Source organism: Bombus huntii, chromosome 14 (assembly GCF_024542735.1).
Source record: "Bombus huntii isolate Logan2020A chromosome 14, iyBomHunt1.1, whole genome shotgun sequence".
NCBI classification, from domain to species: Eukaryota; Metazoa; Arthropoda; class Insecta; order Hymenoptera; family Apidae; genus Bombus; species Bombus huntii.
Window position 1 is genome coordinate 10,044,046 of NC_066251.1, and position 26,442 is coordinate 10,070,487.

Below are 26,442 nucleotides of genomic sequence, written 5' to 3' on the forward strand. Positions count from 1 at the left end.
CTTAAATACTCGAAGGTGCTTGTCCGAATCGTGAGTAACAGCAGCTGCTCGTATATCAAACGTCAGTAAGCCGGATTTATTACGTTTCGAAGTTTAACAATGTCCAATGGAGTCCGGAGAGATCGGCGTGACTTTAAGGGGAGTTCACAATGAGGTTCCACTGACGAGGCCAGGTTCGATCACGGTCCAGTCGAAAGTTAGCAGCGGAGTAGTCTATTGGTACCGCGCGTTCTTCGATTTATCCGAAAAAAAGTAAAGTCCACGCCAGACGGCTCGCGAACGACCAATAAACTGTTGCGGCTCTTTCCGCACGTTTGCAACGTTATTGCTGTGCAATTTATGATTTGTATCAGGACAGATTTTAGAGTTTACGAAAATATATAACAATAGACGTTATATTGAAGATAATTTGATAAAAACGAGTCATTCACAATGGTCTTTAAGACGAATCGTCAGAGTTGATTGCTCTCCTGATGCTTCGTTTCGTTGCCGGTGCCAGCAAATGTTGACACGCTATCGTATCGTGGATTATTCGTGTAATTTACACCGATATCGCGCAACCTGACCAAAATCGATTATTTGCCACGTTTAACTTCCATCAGCACCCAACCAACCGTGTTTATGCACTCGACAGTTGTAATAGGAATTGCGTGCAATTAGACGCATACTGCAATGATACAACTTAACGCCCTGTAGGAGAATATGCTTCTCTATTGTTAGTTGCCGACAGTGCAATCACGCGGGAAATTTATTTTCCACAATGTCCGGCATACACGGTGCCCCTTTTGTACACGTATCTGTATGAAACACACCTAAGTGTTTATCTCTATAAGACACGCTGTATTTCGTTTGAAAGCGTTTCAATGTTACTAAAACTACGTTGAATATCCTTTCGTCGTGTTTTTGTTCCATAGACACACTGAATTGTAGAAAGCATCGCCAATAACTTAAATTTAAAGCGTTTTAACTTGCATTTAACATTTGTATACGTATTTAAGTAGAAATGCGCAGAAACTCAAGTAGATAATTCAAAGAGTAGAAATTCGAATAATGAAGATTCTACGGTAATTAGTTGCTTGCATGATCGAGCTTCCGCGTTAAAAACCAATGTTAGCCTTTTTCAACTGGCGAACTCGAATACCTTTCTTCATCCACTTCCCTCTAACACTCGAAACTACTCCCATTTTTTATCCTCTCTTATTGCTTCCCTGATACTCGCAACAGAATCCCTGCAATCATCTCGTAACGACAGAAAATAAGCGAGATGATCGACGAAATGCGAAAAAGCGAAACGTTAAACGACCGGCAATTAATTAAACGCGGAATTCTTGGGGGAAAAGGCGGCCACTAAGAACTGCATCGTTGCTAATTATTCGGTAGGGAATCTTCATCGTCCGAGGAAGATACAGCAGGCTGAATCACTGAAATTAGGTTGCGAAGTGGAAGACGAGTGTCATTATTATAAGAGGCGCGAAGGGCGTGAGGAGAAGGGGGTTAATCGGATTTGCCGGTCGAGCAATTCAGTCGACTCGAGAACTGGCAACATCGTTCAATTTGCATAACGATGTAATTTAACGCATATCTGCCTGGTCAAAATGCTTCTTGCCTGTGAACGTAATCATGGTTCTTGTGTTTACACAGCTTTCAAATTTTCCCGATAACCTCGTACGCTAGAATCCGTGTTTTCCGTATAATTTTAACACCCAGCTTTCGCTAGCGGCGCTCAAAATTTCAGGATTCTAGTGGAAGGGATGGTAAGTTGAGCTTTTGAATTTCTCGAAGATTTACTGTTACGTTGTTGACTTATTAAGCAAGCGATTAGTATAGTAGACAACTACATATTGGAAAATGCTTCACGTAGCGAGTGAAGTTCGCAAACTTCATAGCTCGCAAACTTCTATTATACAAGGGGAATCAAAAGTGAATACATGCCTTAAAAACAACTTACCTACGGACTTACCTATGCTTCTCACCGTTAATTTGTATTTATATATATCTTATTCTCTTTTCAATTAATTTTCAATTCTTGCCAAATGTATGTAAGAATTATTTATTAAATTTCATGCATCCAAGGTACAAATACCTTTGTAGGCAGCGTATGTGCGAATACCTTTTGTACTCAACGCGTTTCAGTAAAATATTCCTTGCAATGTAGCACGAAGAAGCGAATGAACTTATTGCACGATCTAATAAAATAACCAAAAGTAGAGAAAGAAAAAAAGATAAACTTTCGTTTCTTCATCGAACTGCAATGCTTCCCGCAATTAAGTCTGGAAGGAAGGCACGATTAGAAGGCAACCATTAAAGAAGAGGCCACGTCCACGTGTGCTGTAAAAAGAGCAAGAAACGCGCAACGAAAAGGGAGAAGAGAAACTGCTCGCTTGCACGAAGGCTTGCTTCTAATAAACCTTAATGTTCTGCTGGAGATATTAGCATCGTCGGTAACGACGGGCAACGTCGCGACGCCGGGTGTCGGCGGTTTCCACGGCAGGCGACAAAAGAGCAGCTACCCTTTCAGCGTTTTTTCTCCTGCCACAGCTAGGTCTCACTCTTTTTCACTGCTATTCTAGAAGTACCTCAGGTAAGCTCATTGCCGCTGCTTACAAAGCTTACCTACCCCTCGTCATCGTCGTCTTCTTTTTCTACCACCTCCACCTACCCTTTTTTCATCCGTGCACTACGTCTTTTTTCGCCCTTTTTCACCTAACGTCTCTTTAGCTCTTTTTGGAAACTCGACGAACGGTATCGTGTGGGTCTTTTTGGATTTCTTTTTGTTGTTGTTGTGTAGGTTCCTTGTTTCTTCGACCCGTTCATTTCAACGAGATGTAGCGGACCGTGGGGAATTTTTGGCGTTTTTACAAAATTTGTCCTTGATGGCTGGTTAGTCTTGGTGTGAACGATAGATAGAATAACGTAGATATAAATACCATTCTTTTATGAGGATGATGACAAAATTATTTTAGGTGATCGTTAGGTGTTTGTGCTTTTTTTACAATTTATCTTTTTGGTTGATCTTTACTTGATTATTAGATTATTGACAATAAACATATTGCGGGTCCATGAAAATGTTATCTATTCTGCGATCTTAAGACTATTGAGGATGTTACACGAGGCACGTAGGCTTAGGTGAAAAGAGATGTGCATGGTTGTGTGTGTTTGTATGTTACATTACACAGCGAGTGCGAGCGGATGTCTATTTGCACCTAGCAATAAAATAATAGTTCAACCTCCCGTAACAATCACCCGCTCTATCGTCCCTACAGATTTTAGTATTACTTATTGCCAATAAATTAATTTACATGTTTACAATAAATTTAAGAAATATTCTGTAGAAGATGAAGAAGAATTGTCGAAAAATTTTCATAAAATATATGTATATGAAATATTAATGAGGAAATCAGCAATGTCAACATCAAGGAAATCAACAATGTCAAATATTTCATTTTATTACGTACAAGATTTTATTTAATGCTCATGAGAAATTATTTGAGCAAGATTTCATATAATTTTTTATACATTCACGTGCTCTTATGATGAATTTTATTGCATTGCTATGGCGGACGTATTCGAGAGACTTTCCACAGCATGTAAAAGTTGTTGATTATTACTCGCACCTCGACCTGGAAACTGCATAAATCTGCCCTCGAAAAGGTAGTTAGTGCAATTAGAGGCACGCGAGCAGTTCTTTGCAAATTTCCACGATGAGCTCCGCAATTTTGCACCGCACGGATGTTCATACTTTTAAAGCCTCTACCATTGTCTACTTACCCGATTGTACAGTATATTTTTACTCTGAAGAAGAGACACGAAATAACAATAATAATAACGTACAATTATATTCAGAAACAAAAAAAGGAAAAGTTATTAACAGTACTATATTACCATTTTAAATATATATTTTGTTTTTAACATCATTCAATTAGTGCACGGTTTTATTAATTTTTAACCAGTTATGGTATTCGTATTATTTTTCTCAGTTTCCGATGTAAAATTGCAATTTAATGTACAATCGAACGTGATAGGTTTTCCTATTTAATTTGATAAATATTTTATCATTATAATCCCTGTGATACCAAATAAATCTTTATCAAGTTAACTTATAGTTAACTGAATGAAACAGTCTCCAATTTGGAAACACAAAGCGTCCGATATTAATTAAAAAAATCAGCGAAGCTATATCATGGAAAATTCGCGAAGCTTGGCAATTTTTTAACCGCTGCTGGATTTAACAATCGGAAGCCTCTGGCGATACTTTTATTGTGTCATCCACTGCGTAGATTCATGTGGCTCGAAAATCCACGTACGCAGAAGCTTTTCTCGCAACGAACAACACCGGGTGCGTTCATTCGTCGCGACGACCGCTCCTAAATCTTCAGCGAAATATGCACAACAATAGCGATGATAATAAATTCACGCGAGGACATTAATTAGCGAATGCGTTGTATGGAGATAAAATTCTCGTTTTATCGAGATGCTCATTTTGAAAACGTATCGTACTTTCGTACCTAGAGACATTTGTAAGTTTAGAACGCAGATGAAAGCATGCAGACGTATCACGGTACAGACAATCTTGGTTAATGTGTCTTAATCTCAATGATATACAGTATGCGCTGTGCACAGTAAGGAACCACGACTTTTGAACTGACTCAAATGATATGTTTATACTATACATTTTAGTTGTCTTAGGTAGTACTATATATTGAGGACTAAAAATTACTTTTACGTATAAATTATTACTGTAAAATTACTTGAAACAATATAAAAATCATATACATTCTACATTCCTGTGTTCAACGAATTTGCAATTTTTCTTTATCCTTGGTAAAACGTTAAATTTCCGAATAATTTTATTTTTCTTAATTATTTTACATAAACCTCCCCTTTCCGGTTTAAACGAACTTCCGATTTTGCATTGTATTATATTTTCTAATACTTTGATTCTTCTCAAAATCTACACTGCATGTACAACATAAAATTCATAAATATACGATGAATTTTCGAATATTTTCGTTGAAATGTCATTTTTCTTTATGCTTATAGAACTGGAATTTATACAATTTTATGCCGAGATAATAGATACAAGGCCTTTGGCAGTGTGCAAATATTAAAATTTGGGTTTTATTAAAATTTCAAACAAGTCAGAATATTTCAAAGAATTAAATAATACCTCTGCATTGGCTTTGGAATTTTAGTAATAATTGTAAATTGAAGCAAAATACGAATGCGGAAACGTTTTCTGATGCAGTTAATTTTAATAATGACGCGTACTTTATATCTGAAGCTTTGACAATTCACTTGTTTTAATTTCTACCGGAATATTTATTCCGATGAATATACATTAATGCACATTAATTACTCATTATTACAATGAAATATTTATATAAAAATATTGCCGATAATAATATTAATAATTTTAATTTTAATACAAAATTTCTTTAATATGTATATACGTACATGTTTCTTGTACTTTTCTGGAGAAACAACGCAAGCAGGATATCACGCTCGGATATAACAATATTTCTATATATAATATATATATTTTTTTTAACTTATACTTTAACTTTTAACTTATACACACACACATAGATATCTATATACAAGGTAGTTGGTAACTGGTGGTACAAGCGGAAAGGGGGTGATTCTACGCGAAAAAAGAAGCCGAAAATATAGAATAAAAATTTTTTTTTTTTTTTTTAATTTTTCCATCGAGACATATATATATATATATATGTGTGTATAATATGAATTGAAAAAGCGAGCAGAAACGACAAAGAGTCTGTCTCTTGATTCTTTTAACCGTTTAAAGCAAGAGTCTCTAACCTAGATTCGCAGTTGGGTGTAAAATTTCAGAAAGGGAAAGAAAGGAAATGATATTGTTATCTGTTTTGTGCAATACAAGGGAGACAATTTCACTAAATTTAGAACGAGGTCTGTTTTTTTCCATCACAACTATTTTCTAGTTTTCTTTTTTCCAGGAAAGACAAATTCACTATTCGATTATTGAATTAATCAATTATTCAAATTGGAAACAGCTCTCCGAAACTTCGAAATTAAATCAAAGAGAAATTATAAATGGTGAATGTTTTAAGTAATGCAAACGATGAGCGATAAACAATTTTGTTTGGCTTCCAGCATCTCCTTGTGAAACGAACGGATCATTGGAAAACAAATATGAAGATTTAAAGGGAATTATTCATACGTTTAACAGTACCTTTGAATTTATAATTTAATTTTGTGAACGAATTATTCTGAAAAGTTATTAATGGCTCTGAATTAACTATGTCGATATGGTCGTTTTAATTACGAACAAGAGATAGCGCGTATATTCTTTCCCTTTTTATATCACTTTGTATTTTATGCCGTTTCCTGTTAAAATACTTAAAAACTTAATTATATACATATAACTTATATTTATATAATGTTCATGTATATAATATCCCTTATACATAGATATACATGGTTTCTTAATAACAATTATAGATATTTAGTATCTGTATACTTACACAGTATTATAGTTTATATTCATAATATGAAAATATCGAACAGATTAAAAATAAATAAGAAAAATCATTAATAAATTCTGAACACCAAGAAAATTAAAATAGTAATATTTTATAATACGAATCAACTTTTTATTCAGAAATGATTTCTTATATTTGATCAATTAATTGATAGGGAAGTTTGTTACCATGTCAATTGCCATTTCAGCGTGTATTGTCCCACAGATTTAGTCACACCAAAACGACGCGTCACGACGTCAGCTTTCCGAATGTGACACTGTACGTATATTTGCAGAAACTGTTTAACCGTTGAGGGACTGTCAGATGTTTGAGTTTGCAAGTACTTTGTCTCCGATTACATACAAGATACCGATATTATGGTATAACGGTATTAATCCTACCTATTACGTTATTAGCTCAACTAATTTTCATGACTTTATCATAGGGTTGTGAAATTCAGTATGCACAGGAATTTTTCACCACAAGATTAATGGACGATCGATATATATACGTACGTACGTACGATATGGAATTGCTGTAGATGCTTCTAAATGCGGGATTACTTCAGATATATTTCTAAAGATTCTAATTTTTAAATTTAAAGGAAAATGAGACAGATCTGAGAATTGGAAAACGGCTTGTCAAATCTATTTAAAATTTACAATTTTTACAACGAACCCTTATGCATTTATGAGAAATTTGAAGATGTAAAAATGCACACACCGCATGCATATAATATGCGTACGTATAATTGTTGTTATATCTATATTTAGAGGTAGGATCACGTTAGTTATTACTTTATTATTTGGATGAAAAACACCACACTTCTCGGAGCCGAAAAACCTTTATTGCACACACTTGGAAGGGACACGAACGAATGAACGAAAAGAAAGTCTTAAACTGTCGATCTGGTCTATCGATCGTGTCTAGTAATATCTTCTAATTACTCCTTTTTGTAACTGGCCGTCAGCACATAGATGGCAAGCGAGAACTCACATTGTCATTTTCAACAATAATATGAGCATATGAGATATTTAAAATAGGATACTTCTTATTATGTTTAGTAAATAAAGACATTTTCTCTCTAGGTTCCATCTTTTTAACATTTTGACTGCCACGTTGGCCATGTATGACCGGCCACGGTTTCTCCTGTGGTCATTGGTGACGGGAGCGCTTAATCTTCTTACAATTGTAAAAATTGAACGAAAATTGACAGTTAGGGCATTTTGAATATAACCGGTAAATAGAAGATACTTTGAAACAAAAAGTGCCCCATTGAACAATTAAACATTTTTAATAGAACATCAATAAAAAAAAATGAGATCAAATCTTGCATCTAACGGTGCACTGTATTTGCATCCATATCACTGAGGGGTAATCTACGAATATTATTATAAACACAGCTTAGAAAATAATCGTAAATGTTGCTTTATAATCATATAATTGAAGTTAGAAGTGTGAACATACCTTACTATTATATATAGAATGAGCAAATACTGTTTACTAATATTTTCTACACGTTTCAACAATATATTCAGGACGTTTTGTTTACGACGAAATAAGGAATACGAATAATTTGTTGAAATAAACGAAGCCTTGTTATAATATATCGCTATCAACTATTACCAAGGCGCCACGGTGGTCACCCGTGACCGCCAATAAGATAAACGTCCATTGGGGAACAATGTTGTCTTACATTTATTATTATTTTGCCATTATATGCTTTGAATAATAAAAATACTCCCGTGGCGCCCTAAGCGAAACATGTGATTTCGGCGTGGCAGTCAAAGTATTAATTATATTTGCAAAAATCTGAATGTTCATAAATATCCGCAGTCTATCGATGACAAAGAATCCTATTCTTCCCATAGTATCAGAAATGAGCAACGTCAGATACTTTCAGGCTGCTGTATCTTCAAACTGTATTACATATGTAATAGTCTTCGACCATTTTCCCATTTTCTGTCGATCAGACTTGCATTAAATCGTAAATTCGGCTTGATTCCAATGCAGAAATGAATTCTGCAATTGTTAGTATTCATCGAAGATAATCATTCAATGAAATGCCAGACTGAATCGTACTTCACGAGCCTCATCGCGTAGGGTTCTACTCTCTTAATCCTCTTCGAACATCAGTTAAGCGTGAAAGATCCCATAAAAACGCGCATTAAGCGAAGATTAAGCGGTGGAAAAAATCTTCCGCCTCTCGGATTGCCCTCCTATCTTCATCTCGATGGATCTTGTAATTTAAATTCGAATAAACTATTCGTCCTTTTCTTATCCGCTACGATCGGAGGCGCGTTAACGCGCGTTACACTTTCAGTAATTAATTAAGCGCATTGTATGATTTCTTCGATCATCCTAGATCGTTGCAAGTAAAATGGCCGGATCCTTTTATAAAACTTTCAACTTTGTATAACTTTATTGAAAATAGTATTAATAAAAATATAATTCAATAGTTTCTACATATCTTGATTCAGATATAATAAAAATCTTTGATTAGCCATTATTGATAAAATTTTGGTGCATTATCGTTCATAGTCGTGTGGCGACACGGACTATGGAACTTTCCAACGGCTCCGTGATACAAAGCGCTACGCCGCCAAAGCGCAACACGACGCACTCAATCCGTCATCGATATCTTCACGCTCCTTCCGCCGAATTTCTCGGAAGAGCATACACGCGCCAGCCGCAGCGGCACTTCTAATGAACGCACGCTAGTGGGGATATCGATGGCGAACGAAGGGAAGAATCAGTTCGATCGGAAAAATAAGGACATTCGACCACGAGCCGCGAAACGCAAAAGACGAAAGTAAACGAGTCCGCTATTATCGAGGAATCGACCGAACGTCGCTATTGTTGATCGTCGTTAAGTATCAACTGTTGTTAACTGTTAATTGTTATTCGTTGTTATCAAGTTTAATAAACGTTATTGGTTAAACATAACCGAGTACATTTCAGTACCTATTACACCATTCCACCTCAGTCGTATTTTGATATTTAGATCGAAATATATTTTTGAATGCATTATCATTATTGCATTCCATTTTGTAAGGTCTAATGGTGAAATAGAATCTCGCAGATTTGCTTTGATATTTTTTTCATCGCTGCTTTCTTGTATCATCTGGTACGTAAACAAAATGTTCTGTTTTTTAGTTTTTCGATTTCTGTAGCTTTAACAAAACTGTGTTTAATATCTCGATATTACGATGGCTCGTGACAAATCTTTTCTCCTAAAATATTCCACGCAATAATTGAGGGATTAACATGGCCAATCTTCTGTAGAAATGCAGGTAAATTTGCTTCCAACCAATGTCGCGTCGTTTTATCTTTATAACCTCGTGGAGATTATCGCCGAAATGCTCGATATTTTCCAGAAAACGGAGTACGATTTAAAAGTATGTCATTTTTAGCTATTTTTATATTTTTTACTTCGACGAAACATCTGATCGAACGATCCATTTCCTCTGCCTTATTAGTAGTTCTCATCATTTACGGGCTATAATCATATAAGACGATCTGCAGCTACACGCTGAAACATCCAACAAAATGTGTTCGTGTTACCGATTATTCCTCTTGGCGAAAAATGGCATCGCCAGCTTCCTGATTCAATATGGATATTACGTTTTTACACGAAGGCTTTCGATCGGTATTTTAAAAGGTGAAAGATTGAAGAGCGCTAACACTACGTGAAACACCGTCGATTAAAAAGGAATATATGCTCGATATAGTGCTGCAGATTTTTACGGCCTTTCGAATTACATGTTTTTCCCTTTTTGTTATTTCTTTTAAAGTTTTATGTAGCTCTGGTAGAAATATAGAGCTCGTAATATTTTTAAATATCGTTGTTATTTTACTCAACATTCAAGTTTCTATGTTTTTAATTATACATAGTTCTTGTAACCGGATGTATCTGTCATTTATTCGGACGTTTAATTCGAATTGCTCATAGCCTATTGTATATTCTTATTAATTAATTGTTTTCTTAATTTTGAAATTAAAAATGTAAAAATTACTAATATTCTTGCTCGCTGCTTTCGAATGATAATATACTCAATCCTTTGTGTCCCTTCAAACGATTGCAGTTGATCGATAATTCGCAAAAATGTGGAACGCAGCAGCGACGAGAGAATCGAAATCGCAGCCCCTGTGTGTTTGTCTTGCCTAAAAGCTTGCAATGACGCGGTGATAATAAAATACCGAACGATAATTAAACCACTCGAAAACGAACAAGAGAAATGGGCGAAAGAAGCTATGGGCGCCAGTTCAAGCGCAGTGAATTCCTTTTGTTTTAAACTAGGCGCCAATGATGCGTGCGCACACGACGGTATAAATCACGTAGCCGGGCAAAAACATTTATTCGGCACACGGTAAATCCACGCGAAATCTTTTTATCAGACTTGCTTTTGTCCGATAGCGGAGATCCCCATACGCGCGTACCGAGCCACGATTATTCGTGTAATCGCGAGTTCCGCGTGTACGATACCATCGTACGCGGCCCATAGTCGTGCTCGTCGCTACGATGATAAATGGGAGAATATCTTGGCTATGTTCGATCGATAAACCGGCTACGTTATTCTCTCTTAACTCCCTCCGTATCCGAAGACGAGATTTCTTGCGATACAACGTCGTTCATGCGACTCGTATCATACTTATACCACTGTATAGATTCACATATTTACCTTAGAATACTTATATATACACTCAGTCGCGCGATTAGAGTCCCTACAATCGAAGATACTGAGAACAATAGTCAACGCCCCATGGTATGTCAGAAACGAGAATATACGCAAAGACTTAAAAGTACCAACGATCAAGGGTGAAATCGGTAGGTACGCAAAAATATACAAGGAAAGAACGGCAACACATCAAACCAGCTGGCTGCTGAAGCGAGTAAAACTCTTATAAAAAGAAGACTAAAGAGAAAACACCCCACTGACCTCGCTAAAGAAATAAAATAGACAAACTCGATGATGGTATCCCGCTGGGGGTAGGCATCCACATGTTATTTAGCAATTAAGCTAGAAAAATTTACCGAATGTCCAGCTGGACAAATTGTAAAGTACAAATTAAATAATGATAAAAAAATTGTGTGTATCTGACGTACCAAAGAAACTTAAAACGCAGTTCGTCATGAAGTTGCTTAGACTTAGAGCGACTGACGAAAGAATTTGTGCACTCATCGACGGTATCATGATTTGTAAAATTTGGAACGATTTTGAAAATGTATTCACAAGGTACACAATATTTAGAGCTGGTATATGTTTCACAGAGATCAGAAAATATTTAGGCAAACCGTTCGCGATAAGAGATCTCGGTATTCAGTAGGACCATTTTTAAATTTTATCACGTGTTTGACACGATTATTCAGGCTGTATACCAATTTTTTATATAACCGATGTTACTTTGTTTCGTCTAGTAAGTTTAACAAGTTACTTTTCGTGCTTATCTTAACTACTTTGTATTCACATTACTATATGGTGGAATAGTTCACTTCTACTCGACTACTTGTTATTTTTAGATAACATTGTTCCAATAGTAAATATTAAAATAGTCAATTCCTAATCGTAGATAAAATTCACGAAGCGAATATTTAATTCTATTTTATCAGATTAAGGGATTATAGATAGAAGTTCTGAATTAAGCGAAAAAGATAGTATTAAAGCTCTGTGACAAGCTAACCAAAACATCCGGTAATGTTCGATAATACCAGACGCACGAGAAACGCTGGAATGCAAAAATTGCAGTATTAACGGGGCATGTTGAAATTCAAAGCGAAAATCGATACGCCAATCCCACGGTGAAATAGCGCGAATCAGATGCCCGTTATTCTTGCACGAATTTGATATCTCAACAGTGACTGGACACATTCTTCTTCTGTTCGCTTGAAGTCATTGAACTGTTGCCTGATAGAAACCTTCGCTGGTCATGGTAAAATTGATGAGTGCTTTCCAAAAAAGGAACCAGAAAAAAGGGAGCATAAAAGGAGGGATGAAAGAGGGAGCTTTCGCTATGAAAACTGAATACGCGATATCGTCTTTGAAAACTGTGTCTGAGCGGTTTGTTTGAAGATTTATCAATGAATTAAGAAAGATGCAACCGTTTGCCTACTCGCTTCAGAAGCATGTGGATTTGAATTACAAGTGTACTTCGCTGAATAACTCGATTCAAACCTTGTGTTTTTCAAAGTTCAACCCTTTCACTTCCATTTCACGGCAAATTCAATTCATTAAATTAAAATTGAAAATCTGTGTATGGGTTAACACGAAGAGGCTGCAGAGGGTAAAACTACATTTTCGCAAATCTTCAAACTATCGTTAAAGTCACACCCTGTTGAGCTTGTGCAAATCTTTTGCATCTTAAAGTTTCTGTTTATAAATACAATTTATTAAATTAACATTAAAGATCTATTTAGGGGTTGATATCAAGAAACTGGAGAGAATGAAAGGAAAGTTTCGCAAATCCTCATATTATTGTTACAATCACACCCTGTCGACGTCGATCCTCTTATTTTATATCGCTAAAATCCATATATGCAGCAACTGCAATTTTAAACGATTTAATAGTTGGCGCGTGTTTCAGCAAAGTTCGCCCCCTCTCGCTCTTCGCTTTGGCGACAATTTTCCTCGCACGATAATTACTCGCGCGGCCATTATAAATGCACAGTACCGAGGAAACATTCGCGTGCTAATCACAAAGTAGGTCGAACCGAATCCCCAGGATAGCTGAACGCTCGCTGCTTATATACGACGCGATTTGCTCGCGATATGAATAATTTATCGGCATCGGATATCGGATAATAGTCTCTAAAATTGACACAGGTTGGAAAGCAGCATTTAGCGACTATTTGACGCACCTCAACGTTCCCAGGCTTCTTATCGTTACATCCTGTAACCGCTCTGCAGTTACGTCGTACGATGTTGAAAGTTTAAGATGTGACCGAGATTCAGTTGACGAAGCACATACTTAATAATGAATTATAATGTTGCCGTGTTAATGGTAACGTTCATCATGAATATCAGAATCTCCAAGGAATACATGAAATTATGTAGAATAAGATAACGATATTTATCTTAACCATAAAAGCAAATGATTAATCGAGTGAAATAATTTTTGTTTACAGAGGCACGAGCCAGAATAAGTGGCCCGTCGGATATTTACGTGAAAACCGGCAGTCTTCTCACGCTCACTTGTCTAATGTCTCAAGGACCTCACGATTTAGGCACAGTGGCTTGGTACCGTGGTAGTCAACCAGTAGTAACATCTCCGCATTCGGAAAACGACGTAAACGGCGAACCTCGCATCGCTGTCGAAACCGAGTGGAGCGATGCCCTCACGTCGAGGTATGTTTCTCTCACTTTCGTTAGTTAGTTATTTTGCTATTATAATGGCAATTGCTACTAATATGGAACGAAGAAATATATTTTCTTTCGAGATTATCAATCCTGATATTATCAATTGGTATTCCATGTATATGAGAATCACGCGTAATAGTCCGTTTTTGTTGACTTTCTGAGTTTAGGAAGATAGTTCAATTTCTATTCTATAGTTCTGTATAGTAATAAATATTTGTTGGTGTTAGAATTTAATCTCGGAATTAAGATTAATAATCTGTGAACAATGTTTGTGTTGAAATAATATTATGTGATATTTATTAAACAAAAATTACAGGAAATATAAGTGAGTGTTGTGGAATGTAGACAGTTGGCTAGTTATTCTCAGACTGACTGACTTAATGACCCATGGCTCTTGAAAAGGTTTTGAACCCCACTCTCTATGCAGTAATGAGTGTGACCTGTGTAGATGCTGTGTGGCGGCAGGTGCCACGGAACCTCCTAGCAGCTTCTCGATACAAAACGCTACGCCGTCAAGGCGCGACACCGTCGTGCCCAATGTTCCATCTATATCTTTACGCTTCTTCCGCCGAATTCTCGGAAGAGCATGCACGCGCCAGCCGCCGCGGTACATCTAAGAACGTACGCTAGTGGGGATATCGCTGGGCAACGAAGGGAAGAATCCGTTCGATCAATCACCTCATCTGTATGCGATTAATATCGTTGTATTTCAACAGTTGGAGTATCATAATTTAATCGAATTTTTAATAAATCAATCTTCGTATTGAATTTGAGATAGAAGATAGTATAATGAAAATTCATTGGATTATTAATCATTATCATGATAAATAGATAAACCGAAGATGCACTTTCTTGCTAGTGGTAGCTGGTTTCAAAATCAAAAGGATATGCGTCACTGACGCCAAAAGCAATCTGTATCCTAGTCCGAACTCAGCAACATTGCTCAGATATTGATCAATAGATTAACTGGTTGAACGCATAACCTAAACATAGATAAGCTTTCAATCTCAAAACTAGAACAAAACAACTATATTCGCTGCACTGAACCGAATTTACCTGACCGTACATCTAAATTCACTTATCGAAACTACAGTCATTATTTAACACATTCGTATACGAATCAAGTAAACTAATCACTTGCGCCAACTTTCAAAAGCGAAACAAGTATATTCATCATACGAGACGCAATACCTACCTTCAAATCTATTCCGGTTAACTACGGAGAAGGACAGTACAGCAGAACTCGTTTATCTGAACAGGTCCCTTCCATCTCTTCTTGTTAGTTCGAATAACAGGATATAACTGTTAGGATTTCAACTGCTTCTCCTTTGACAAATAAAATTTATTTTGCGTGCAAACAATAATTACATACTTCAATATATTATCCATATTCACTATGAATATATTTATTGTAAGAATATTTGAATGTATATTATGGAAATTGTGCTCAACCGTAGTTCGAATAATAAAGATTCAGCACTGACTTGTCTATATAGTCTAAACGTTCTACATACAGTACATACAGTAGAACCTTAATTACTACGAACACGCGTTACTCTGATTATCATATGGAAATCCGTTTCTTCTTAACTATTTTATAAATATTCATTAAAAAATTTGGACTAAAAATTAGGGATGCGTCACTGAGAAATAATATCCAAATACGAACTCGTTTTCAGTAGAACTGAAATTATCGGTAAGCACATTGAACCCATAAATTACAGTTTTACAGAGTCGGTATTCCGAAGCTGATCTGTGGCGTTAGCTTCGACGCCATCCGTCAAAATTATACTCGTTGATCAACTCGTAGCCGCCACGTTAGACGTGTAAATATCTGGGTGACAATTCGACACAGGGAATCTGGCTTGCCCGAGACAGGAAGAACGCGTCGCACGCAATGTCAGCCACTAGACAATTAATTTCTGCTTCTTGAGGCCGTGGCTCTGGTGGAGGTCGGCTGCAGGGTGATCCTCGTCGTAAATTCATCGACGTGAAACGCCAGCCTGACAATCGTCAATCACGTCCAAAAACAGACGCAGCCTGACTGCAATATTCCCGCGACATACAAGCGCCAGGGCTTACAAGGGTCGGCTAGAAATGCAGAGCATGCCCGATGCGTCTTCACGGTGCACAGGCTGTCTGACAAAGGACTACCCTGTTTCCTCTATCATCTGAGGACCGACTGGAATCATACCACGTGCTGAGACACGTTGTACTGCTAAGACGTAATACACACGAACAGAGGAAAAGTTATGGTCCCGGATAAAAGAGTTTCTGTCTCTCGTATTCGGCGGATTCTCTTTGGCAAGAGATTTTCGTGCGCATCGTTTGGATTAACGCACCAGTTGAGAGCCGTCTTCCTATTTTTCTTTACAAAATCGCAGACGAAATCTGTATCTTCTAAATTTGTATCTATGATACCTTATTTGTCTATTATTAGATAGATAGAAATAATCTTATGCAAAAAAGTATAACGGTCGGTACTGCACAACTTTCCTTTATATTTTATTATTATATAATTTATTTTTATCTATTATTTCTGATTATTATATAATTTAAAATTCATACCTAGCCCTTAATATGTTCGATCAAACCATCCAATATACTTTCTCGAAAGCTCTTTCTTTCTCCCTCCTCCTCTTTTTTTATTCTCTTTATTTCCCTATCTTTTTCACTCGATGCAGACATTTCCAGGCGACATTCCTAGGAGACATCCAGACATGTCTATCCAAACCCCTGGATGGCCGTACACTCTTCATTCACACCATGACCTCAGGCATTCTCATATCTGTAACACTCTGAACTACATATATCCTTATTGCCTCCTATTGCTCTGGTTTCAAACACGTTTCACTCGCTTAATAAAAATTCTATCATTCCTATGATAGTAACAATGACAAAAAGCGAATAACGTTATTGTTCATAAAATACAAACGCGAACAGAAACAGAAGTCCGGCATTAATACGTATCTTGCCGTGTAATTCTTCTCCATTACTTGAGGGAGTTTATCAAGACTAGATACAGTTTGGTCCCTGAAGCATTAAGATAATTATTTCTTAAGGCCTCTTCGATTGCAGCAACTACAACTGGGACGCTGTTAGGCAACTTTTAAACGGCCGTTATTGGCCTCGAGGGTGCGATATGTTACTATACTACACGATGAAACTGAGTAGTAAAATGCAGCAAGTAAATGATTAATCGATAATCTATTGGAAGCAAGTTGCCGAAATTTCTTTACAAGTTCCATTGTCCTATAATCCGACTACCGCACTGTGCATTTAACATGGAATTATTTGCTGTTGTTCGAAAGCGTTTCATGTCTGTGAAAGAAAGAGATAAAGCTGTTTTTATTAAAGAATTCGGCATTTTGAATACTCTTTTCATTTGTCTCTTTTTAATTCTCTTTGGTACCCAATAAAGAACAGTATTTGTTCGAACGTTTCGTTGTTTGATAGAAATTTATAACAAAAACGCGACGAATCTTTTAAACAATCTAATGCAATAAACGTTGTTAACACTTCAAATTTTGCGACTGATCCACAATTTCTCAATCGTATTAGTTAGAAGGAGATACGAAAATACGAAAATGCTTTCCCAAAGGGACTATTTATTTTACTTACAACCGACATACTGCTCCCTTAACGTCAATGCGCACCAAGGTATTATGTCGCGTCAGGGAAGTGTTTTGGGCTATTATTATTACGAGCCTGAAAAGAATGATGTACAACGCTGCCATTGGGAAACTATACTTAGGTGAACATGATTGTTGGATTTATTTTACGACGAACTTGTCTATGACGCTCCGCTGTTTCTGACAACCGTTGTATAATGATTTTCACTTATATTGTTGCCTGCTCATGCTATGTGACACCGCAAAATGTAATTTAATTTAACGTGTACAGCAAATGACGAAAATATCCGAATGCCGTGGTAGAAAATAATTCATCATGTAAAAATTGTACGATAGATTGCGATTTGTTGAAACAAATTGCGTCCGTACTATCATATATATAGTCACTAAATGTACGTAAAGTTAAAGAAAAATTCACCGTGTAAACAAATTGCACAACATTTATCACACCTAAGTACGAATAACGAAACGAAAGCATTCGAATGCTGTTTTGAAGTCCATAAAGTCCACGGTTTATAAATATAAATACATATTTGGCCAAGAGCCTAAACATAGAAAGATCTTAAAAATTTAAAAATCAAAAAATTTTCAGTATGCTACTAACAGTACTCGGGGGCAAATGGTTTGAGTTAGCTGGTTATGGTTTCGGGACAAGCAAATTCCGTCCGATTATACTTAATTTCCAAATTGCTTTGATTCTCAATATTCCATTAAAACAATTTTAACTCTTTGAATAAAAATTGTGAAATATCGAAGCAAATAGGGTTTGCTTGTTATCTTTTCTGTATACCATAAAACGATTTTCGATATACATTGACTATACATAGATATACATTTTTTAGTCAGTGTTCACTGATTCATATTTATTAATTGTTACACACTGTATTTTACTAACAATATGTTTCCTTGTTAATTGATTTTCCTTCTATTATTTAAAAAAAATGGATTGAATGTAATAAAAATCCATTTTTCTGTATATCGCTGTGTTTATTACTTTCAATAATATTATTAAATTCACCATTGTGCAAAACAAAAACGACTTTCATCTATGTTTGTTTCTCTTCCAAGGAAACGGAAGAATGCTCCACGGTATTTAATTTTTGTTCGATACATGTTAATTCTTTTTATGGAGAAATACCCACACCATCAGGCCTCTCACGGCGATAATTATAAATGTGAAGTAAAAAAATTTCTTGCAAGTAAACCTCGATGAGAAATTATATTTAAAAAAAAACAGTCGTGTACGATCTAATGACTACCAGCAGCGGAAACACGCTGCTCAAATTAATCAAATGTACTATCGTTCAAGTCATAAGCATCTAGCCAACCGAAGTTTATCATTTAGAAGCAGGAAGTACTTGTATTTGATTCACGATTTATTTCTGACTTGATGGAAAAATACTCAGTGGATTTTAACAGTAATTACGGTAGTTCGTATAGCAATGAATTACTATGAAGTAATTAAATTTTCAGTTGATGAATGGCCCGTGAAATTGAATCATGAAACGCATGTATTTTTCATACTAGAGAGGTAGGAAGTGGACACAGGGAGGAGGATTAATCGTACCGCAAGCGCTATTTATCGTCGATTAATAGCCGCTAGATCATCGATGCTTCATTGTTAATTTCGTCATCAATTATTTCATATACGTATAACCCAGCGCCGGAACCGCGTATCGATGACCACTCACGAAATTAAAGCCATTTCTATCATTCATATGCAATGGCTCGGTCAAATTTATGCGTCTGACATGTTTTTGTGTATTGGAGCGATAATTACATCGGAAGCGAATGACAGTCAAATTACGCGATTGATCGTTTGCTTGATTTGGAACTAGATACGAGTGGTTTGAGAAAAGATATTGCAGGATATTTCGTGTTATTTTTACAATTACGGTGACTGCAAATGCTGTTTGTACATACCCTTAATTTTCGATTAAGCATTCTTTTTACCAGATTCCACGTTTCATTCCCGCGCTATCAGATTTCTGTGATCATATGAAAATACTACTGCAACGTAATCAGTTCTAATCATATTATTACAGAAACTTTTTTCAAACATTTATTTCACTCACACGCAATAAAAGTGCGTATCGAGCTGTACACAATAAATATAATATATTAAGGAAAAGGAAGCAATTTCTAGCAAGTAATTTTACAGGATACATATACTGGTTACTATGTATTAATACGTAATCGTAAATGTCAGATAAGACTAATAAAGTTACAAGTTGCGCTTAATGAATAATAGAGAGCAATATTTTGCTTGAAACGAATGTTAGTTTTTCATTCTATTACAGATTGAGGATCACCCATGCAAAACCAAGCGACTCTGGGAACTACAGTTGCGTGCCCACTGTGGCAGAGAGGGCCAGCGTCAACGTACACGTTATTAATGGTGAGTCTCGTATATAAATTGCTTAGCATATTGCTCTTAATACCGTAAATTTTATTCACTGACGTGATTATATATGGATTATATATCGATCACAATTGTACCGTGTAACATTCTAACAAAGTTCACCTATGATTCTACAGTGGGTTATCATCATATGTAAAGCGCTTTTTAATATATTTTAATATATCTATTTTTTAATATATTTATTTCACTTCGAATACAAAAGAACCTGTTGAATAAAGCTTTTGAGCAGAACGTGTAAATAGTAGTATTGTAAATAGTAATTTTGGAAATATTGTTATATGTGAGGTGGTGTTAGATGTAAGGTGCCCAAGAAATACTCTCGATGTTCAACAATATAATTTATTTAACAATCAACAATCAACAACCCTCGCTTTTTGACTATGTTTGCTTCGCTGTTACACTTGACCCTTCGCACTTCGCTGTTCAAAACCGAATGAATCTTTGGACAGATTCTTTTCTTTTGTTGCCGCCCGATATCCCTACTATGCGCGTGTTCGTTAAACGTCCGAATCGTTGCCGCGTACGCGTTCTTCCGAATATTCGGCGAAAGGACCGTAGGGATATCGATGGCACATTAGGCATGCCGGCCTTATGCTTTGATGACATTATGATTGTGTCGCGAAGCTGTTGGCAAGTCGAGTGCCGCCACATATGTTATAGAACAAAAACATACATGTGTTATACATATTTCAATTTTATTATTTTTTATTCCAAGTTGTGCATATATATACATAAACTTTATATACAATAAATATTTCAGAGTTTAGCCAGAATAAGCGTGTTGAGTGTCGTTTTATTTTTACGATACGGAACACGTAGTATCCATGAAGTTCGAGGAATTCCAAAGAAAATGTGCTGCAGAAAGTCCATGATAACTATATTATAAGCAGGATTTTCATGGTTCTTTCTATCGCGTTTCAAGCATCCATCGAAAATGCCCATACGATTCCCGAAGAATCCATGGAACGAAGAGACGCTGTTCTTCGACAACCTTTTTACTGCTTCTCAAGGTTTTTAGTAGCCTATAAAGGCCGGCGGACCGTTTTCCGAAGCGATCTTCTGAAATTTGAACGTCTCATTTATGAGCCGCGTAAGAACGAACGCAGGCAGCGAGAAACGAACGAAGAAAAGTTCAATTTCGTCTAGTTACGAGAGTTTCAAATTTTTTGGTAGCTTCAGGTGGGTCGTTCGCACTATCTGGAAAAATCGAGGAATACCGAAAATGAAACGTTTTACGAGAAGATGGTGAGATAAGCTATCTAGAAAACTGTAAGGGACAAAAATTGCCAGAAGAAAGATATAACAGCCTTTCATGTTGTGCAAGGCGAGAAAACTGAAAGCGTTGAAAATTTATTATTAAAAGATTCTTCGAAATTCTATCAAAATTCTCGTCTACTTTCCAATAACACGGCGGAGGAATTCACTAAGTATAGGAAGCAAAACCGTAAATACAGAATTACGAAACATGATCAGCATTTCAGGAAAGTTGAAAAAATGGATGAAAAATGCAGGCAGAAAATTCGAACGTAACGAAGTTCTCGGATGGTTATGGATCCAATAATCATCGGTAGAACGTGCTGCGAGTTAATTAACCCGACAGCTCGTTAATTTCGCGTTGTTCCAACAGGGGAAAACCTTTTAATTACAAACAGCCCGCGAAATTCGAGACGACGACTGATCGATCAATATCAACGATCGATAAACGTGATCGGCTCGTTGGCTGTTGCACGTCGCGCCTCCATCACTCGAATCGGTGTCGCCTCGTTTCATCGTTGAACGCTCGAAACGTCCACGGATTCCTGTCGAAAATGTGGCAAACGAGCTCGAGTTTCCACGAAACTTTCCGCCAATGCGAGATTGTTATTTCGATGAATATGCGGGTTATTACGGAATGGCGAACAATTGGCCGTGGTTTGATTATGCGATATGCCCGAACGGGATCAGTTTCGATTTTCGTCAGTCCACTTCCTATAACGTTGTGTTTGATGTTGCGCACCGATTACCGATATTATCACCTTGGTACTTGGTTTCGATTTAATTGTTAATCGTAACATAGGAGAAGCGTTGTGACGCGATCATTTTTTTAGTTCCAGTCGTTTTTGCAATCGGTTCCATTCCATTAATTTACCTCAAAATAAATAAATACTATCCACATGCAGTAGCCATCATAAATATTTATGTATCATTGTATTTACGATAGCATTTACATGTTTCTGCTTAATTGAATCCAATATTAAATTCCATATTATTTGCTTGTATTAGGTTGTCCAAAAAGTTTCTTTCGTTTCATAAGGTGATAATAAATGAACAACAATTTCTGTTTTATATTATTTTCTTGATTTTCATGATCCATTTGGTAGCATTTCTACTATTATGTTCGTGCATAATTCAATAAACTAATATAAAACAAAAAACATTGTGTTTTCAAATGTCTATAAAAATTTGATACTATGAAAATGAGACACATAGAGTCTGATACGAATACGCTTGATTGGAAAATATTTGATACTTGCTCGAATACTTCTTTATAAATTAATCGAAAATCTCACGAGTAGAAATTCTTTCTAAAATTTCCATCCACTTAAATTTCATCGTACAGTACGCATCACGTACGGATTATCGGATAATATTTGGAAATCGCGCTGAAGTCTTACGAATTTGTCAACGGGAAGGAACCGTCGCTGGAGCAAAGTTGCAAACATATTGGAAAGCTTGTCATTTGCCGTTTCACCGCGAAATTATAGGCAGATCCATTAACTTTCGCAAATGAGCCCTTTGACAATGGTTAATAACATATTATTAATTGAACCAACTGATCGTAGAACTATGAAACTGTCTTAGTCACCTTTGCCCGTTGCGCGCTAACACGTTTGTGTATCCTGTTAACGTGTACCTCTCGAGTCTCGGGACAACACACGGTACAAACTGCATTCATATCGTCTCGTGTATACATTTTACCGCGTGCTAGTTGAACGTCGACGATAAGCGAGTGTTTAACTACGTGCACAAGTACGAATACGCGAAATGTTAACGCCTGAAACTTTGCCGGAAACGAGTTAGGTGGAAGAAAAATGTTGTTGCTCCATTCCTCGGTGAAAATGTCGGGGAAACGCGTAGGAATGATCTTGATATTCCTACTATGTAGAATCTAGAGTTTAGTAGATACTATTGTGTGAAAAAAATACTATGTATTAGGTTGTTCGAAAAGTTTCTTTCGTTTCATAAGGTGATAATAGATGAACAACAATTTCTGTTTTATATTATGTTATGAAATCAGGTATGATCCATTTCGTTATATTTCTATTATTATGTTCGTGCACAATTCAATAAACTAATATAAAACAAAAATCATTGTGCGTCTATTATTTCCTTATAAAACGAAAGAAACTTTTCGGACAACCTAATATTTATTTTCGATATTAAATAATGGAGATGCGTGCAAATGTGTCGGAATTATTAAAGAAACAATGGAATCACATAAAATTGAGAAAGCTATGGGTAACGAAGAAGATCAGATTACAAATTGGCGTTCAGCGTGGAAAAATACGTAAGAACTTTGTTTCCATTTTTTGCTAATCACATGTATTAATGTGAAATAATTACGTACAGAAGAATGATTTGTGTAATGTATCGTTTAATATTCTACATGAAGCTTAGTACCAATTTAGCTGATATTTTTTCTCCGATCGATTTTAATACACTTTACGTCATGCGTCTTTTGCGTAAATGGCTATGCAAATTGGAATTAACGTTGGGAACCACATGGAAATTAGACTACGGAACTAATGGGATTTAGCCTTCCGGGAAACCGGATTCCACATGATTCGTTGTGAATCTCAGCGAAGATTAGGGCATCGATTTTAACGCAATATCTGTGTTAGACTTTACTGACATTGATTAAGAAGATATTACCGCTATAAATCTCCGAGTTATAGAATACATTAAACTAAATTAAATTACACGGTACTTTTATTCGTCGATGTCGAACATTCGCGTCTGCGTTGCAAATGAACAAAAGCAATATTTGTCTCTGATGACACCTTATATGTAATATATGGAAACAAATTTATATGTATATATATAGTGAACGAAAAAACTAGAATTTTGCATAAGTTGTTGACTAATCGCCTGAAAAATTTTAAAATTGTAAAAATTATAATATAACTGCATGTATTTTATTATATTTATTTTACTAACTTTAATAAATAACTCGCGTAAAATTTAAAACTTAATTAGAGAAAAGGTTGACTATATCGTAAAAAATACGGAAATATCTTCAGTAAAAACAGAAATAGCCAATAAATAAAAAGCTACTTTCAAAATTGCGATTTTGCTGAAAAGAGAACGAGATAATGGTCAAAAGGCAGTTATAGTAATAACCACTTAGTTAATGGAAAATTCTTCAGGAAATATGAAGCCATTAATGAAATCATAAAACATAGTTCTGAAACATAAAAGTGTACTTCCGCAAAATTTACGTCAAATGATTCCAATCTTTGTTTTCCACCATTTCAGTGAAAAACCTTCAAATCATTTTTTGTTTGAATTACTTTAATGAAATATTTTCAAATGATATCTTAATCTATGTACTTTTTATCTGCATTTCAATAGAATTCGTTAATCTTGAAGTTCAACATCAAAATATGAATTATTTGAATGGCACAAATTTTTATAACGAATTATAAGAATAATTTTAAGAGAATTGCTTATAATTATGGTATCGTTTTAGATTCGAAATAGTTATATTTATTTTTTACTTTCTACAAATTTACACTGTAGCTGATTGTACCGATAGCTTTACCATGTATAATACACCGGTTCTCATCGAGTTACTTAAAATTAAGCTGCACGAGGCACAGTTGGAGCTTAAATTAAGTTTGTTGCATAAAATAAGTGTAGACGCATAATAGTATGCTTTGGCTATGCAAAGTATTCGTACACCAACCAATTTGGTCAGAAAGTTTGCAAAGCATCGTTTATTTGAAACATTTTAATAGGAAGCAATTAATATGAAATGGCAAGCTAGAAAATTCGAATTAGAAATTTTAAGGTTTTCTTTAAGAAATTAACAAATCTTATTTCCTAATTGCTGCAGCTATTAGTACTACATAAACGATATGATATCATTTACTAGTACTTTCACATAACTACGAAAGTTTTCCGCTATAAAAATAAAATGTGAAATCTGATAAAAGAACGCTTCATAAAATAAACAGAAAATGTACAAATATTTTCTGTATAGCCACTGTGTATACCAAATATAAGCAAACCGCACAAAAAATTCTACTTTCTGCGAAAACCAAATGACGAATACAATTCCGTCAATTATGCTCATTCTTTTCGATTTTCGTTATTCGTATCTTCTGCTTATTTAACAAAGAAAAGCACGAACATGGTAAAAACAGTTGCACGATAAAAGCGTATATAGGAAGGAACATTTCGTGACATGTTTTCTTTGGACATTTTCCTCTGTGGTCTTGCAAGCGTCTCGACGCCATTGATTGGACGTTGCCAGGAAGGTTTGACGAGCTCTTTGACATTACTGCGACCTCGTGGTCTCATACGATCAGCTGTATTTGACAGATTAATTAGACTACAAGCATTTTAGAATGATGTAGTGTAGGATGTTGAGATCAGAAAAAAAGGTCACAAGAAATTCTTCTTTTTCTTCTTCTATTTCGTCTTTATGCCACACACCATTTTATAGTTCTCATTTGACCTATTTTGTTCGGTTTCAAGATAAACCGTAAGATTGGTTTGTTTTTAAGCGATGATCGACTGAGAGCAGTTCACCATGAGTAGCTGATGGATCCGTGATTGAAGGCTGCCACGATACGTTCCCTCGATTGCAGTTTCTTTTGCTCGTTTTTTTGGTGTTCGAACTGCAGTGTTCTGTGAAACTTTCATGAAGGTTGATTAGAAAGGTATTTTGTGTCGTCGAAGCTTTTCATTGACGTTTATTAATAAACTTCCTATAAAAAACGAGACGATTGTCAGATATTTTTGCTTCGTACTTTACCATACTTGGTAAAAAAAAAAAGTGTTCAATCGGAAAAGTTTTTCCGGGCAAGTAGTTGATAATCGTTTGATCTAAAAATATAATGCATCGCAATGGAAAATCTGTGCAATGTGTTCACCCGACACAAGCGGTGTTTACAAAGCAGATTTTTATGAACGATAGTGTTTTTATTAATTTAGTCCAGTGAAATTATTTTCCTTTGAATCCAGTAGTCCTAGCAAGATAGTTACACCATAAGCGCTTTATGATCGTCACAGTAAATGAAGCTTGCCAAATTTTTCTGTAAAGGAAATCATACTCGTTTAGAAATCGTAAAGCCACAGAAAGAAGAAAATATCGAGGCAATCACAGTTATGGAGTCGTTTCAAAGTTCTTATCAAGTCATCCTGACGAAGCTATTAGAAAGCAAAGATGAACACAAAATTTAAGATCGCGCAAGTTTATCATCAATTGAGCAGCCAATCGAGCCGAAGGAAAATTATCGAGGCAGCAGCTTCACGAGCTAGCTACCTGA

At 35.8% G+C, this 26,442-nt stretch overlaps 1 protein-coding gene across 11 annotated transcripts in view; it reads left to right on the forward strand.

Annotated features, from left to right (window-relative positions):
• Positions 1-26,442, forward strand: part of LOC126872833 (zwei Ig domain protein zig-8-like) — a 444,324-nt gene that overhangs the window by 386,578 nt on the left and 31,304 nt on the right. For all 11 annotated transcript variants that reach the window (XM_050633026.1, XM_050633027.1, XM_050633030.1 and 8 more), the window contains 2 exons: positions 13,624-13,843; positions 19,788-19,885. In XM_050633026.1, the coding sequence (XP_050488983.1) occupies positions 13,624-13,843; positions 19,788-19,885 (318 nt within the window). The remainder of the gene's footprint in view (positions 1-13,623; positions 13,844-19,787; positions 19,886-26,442) is intronic.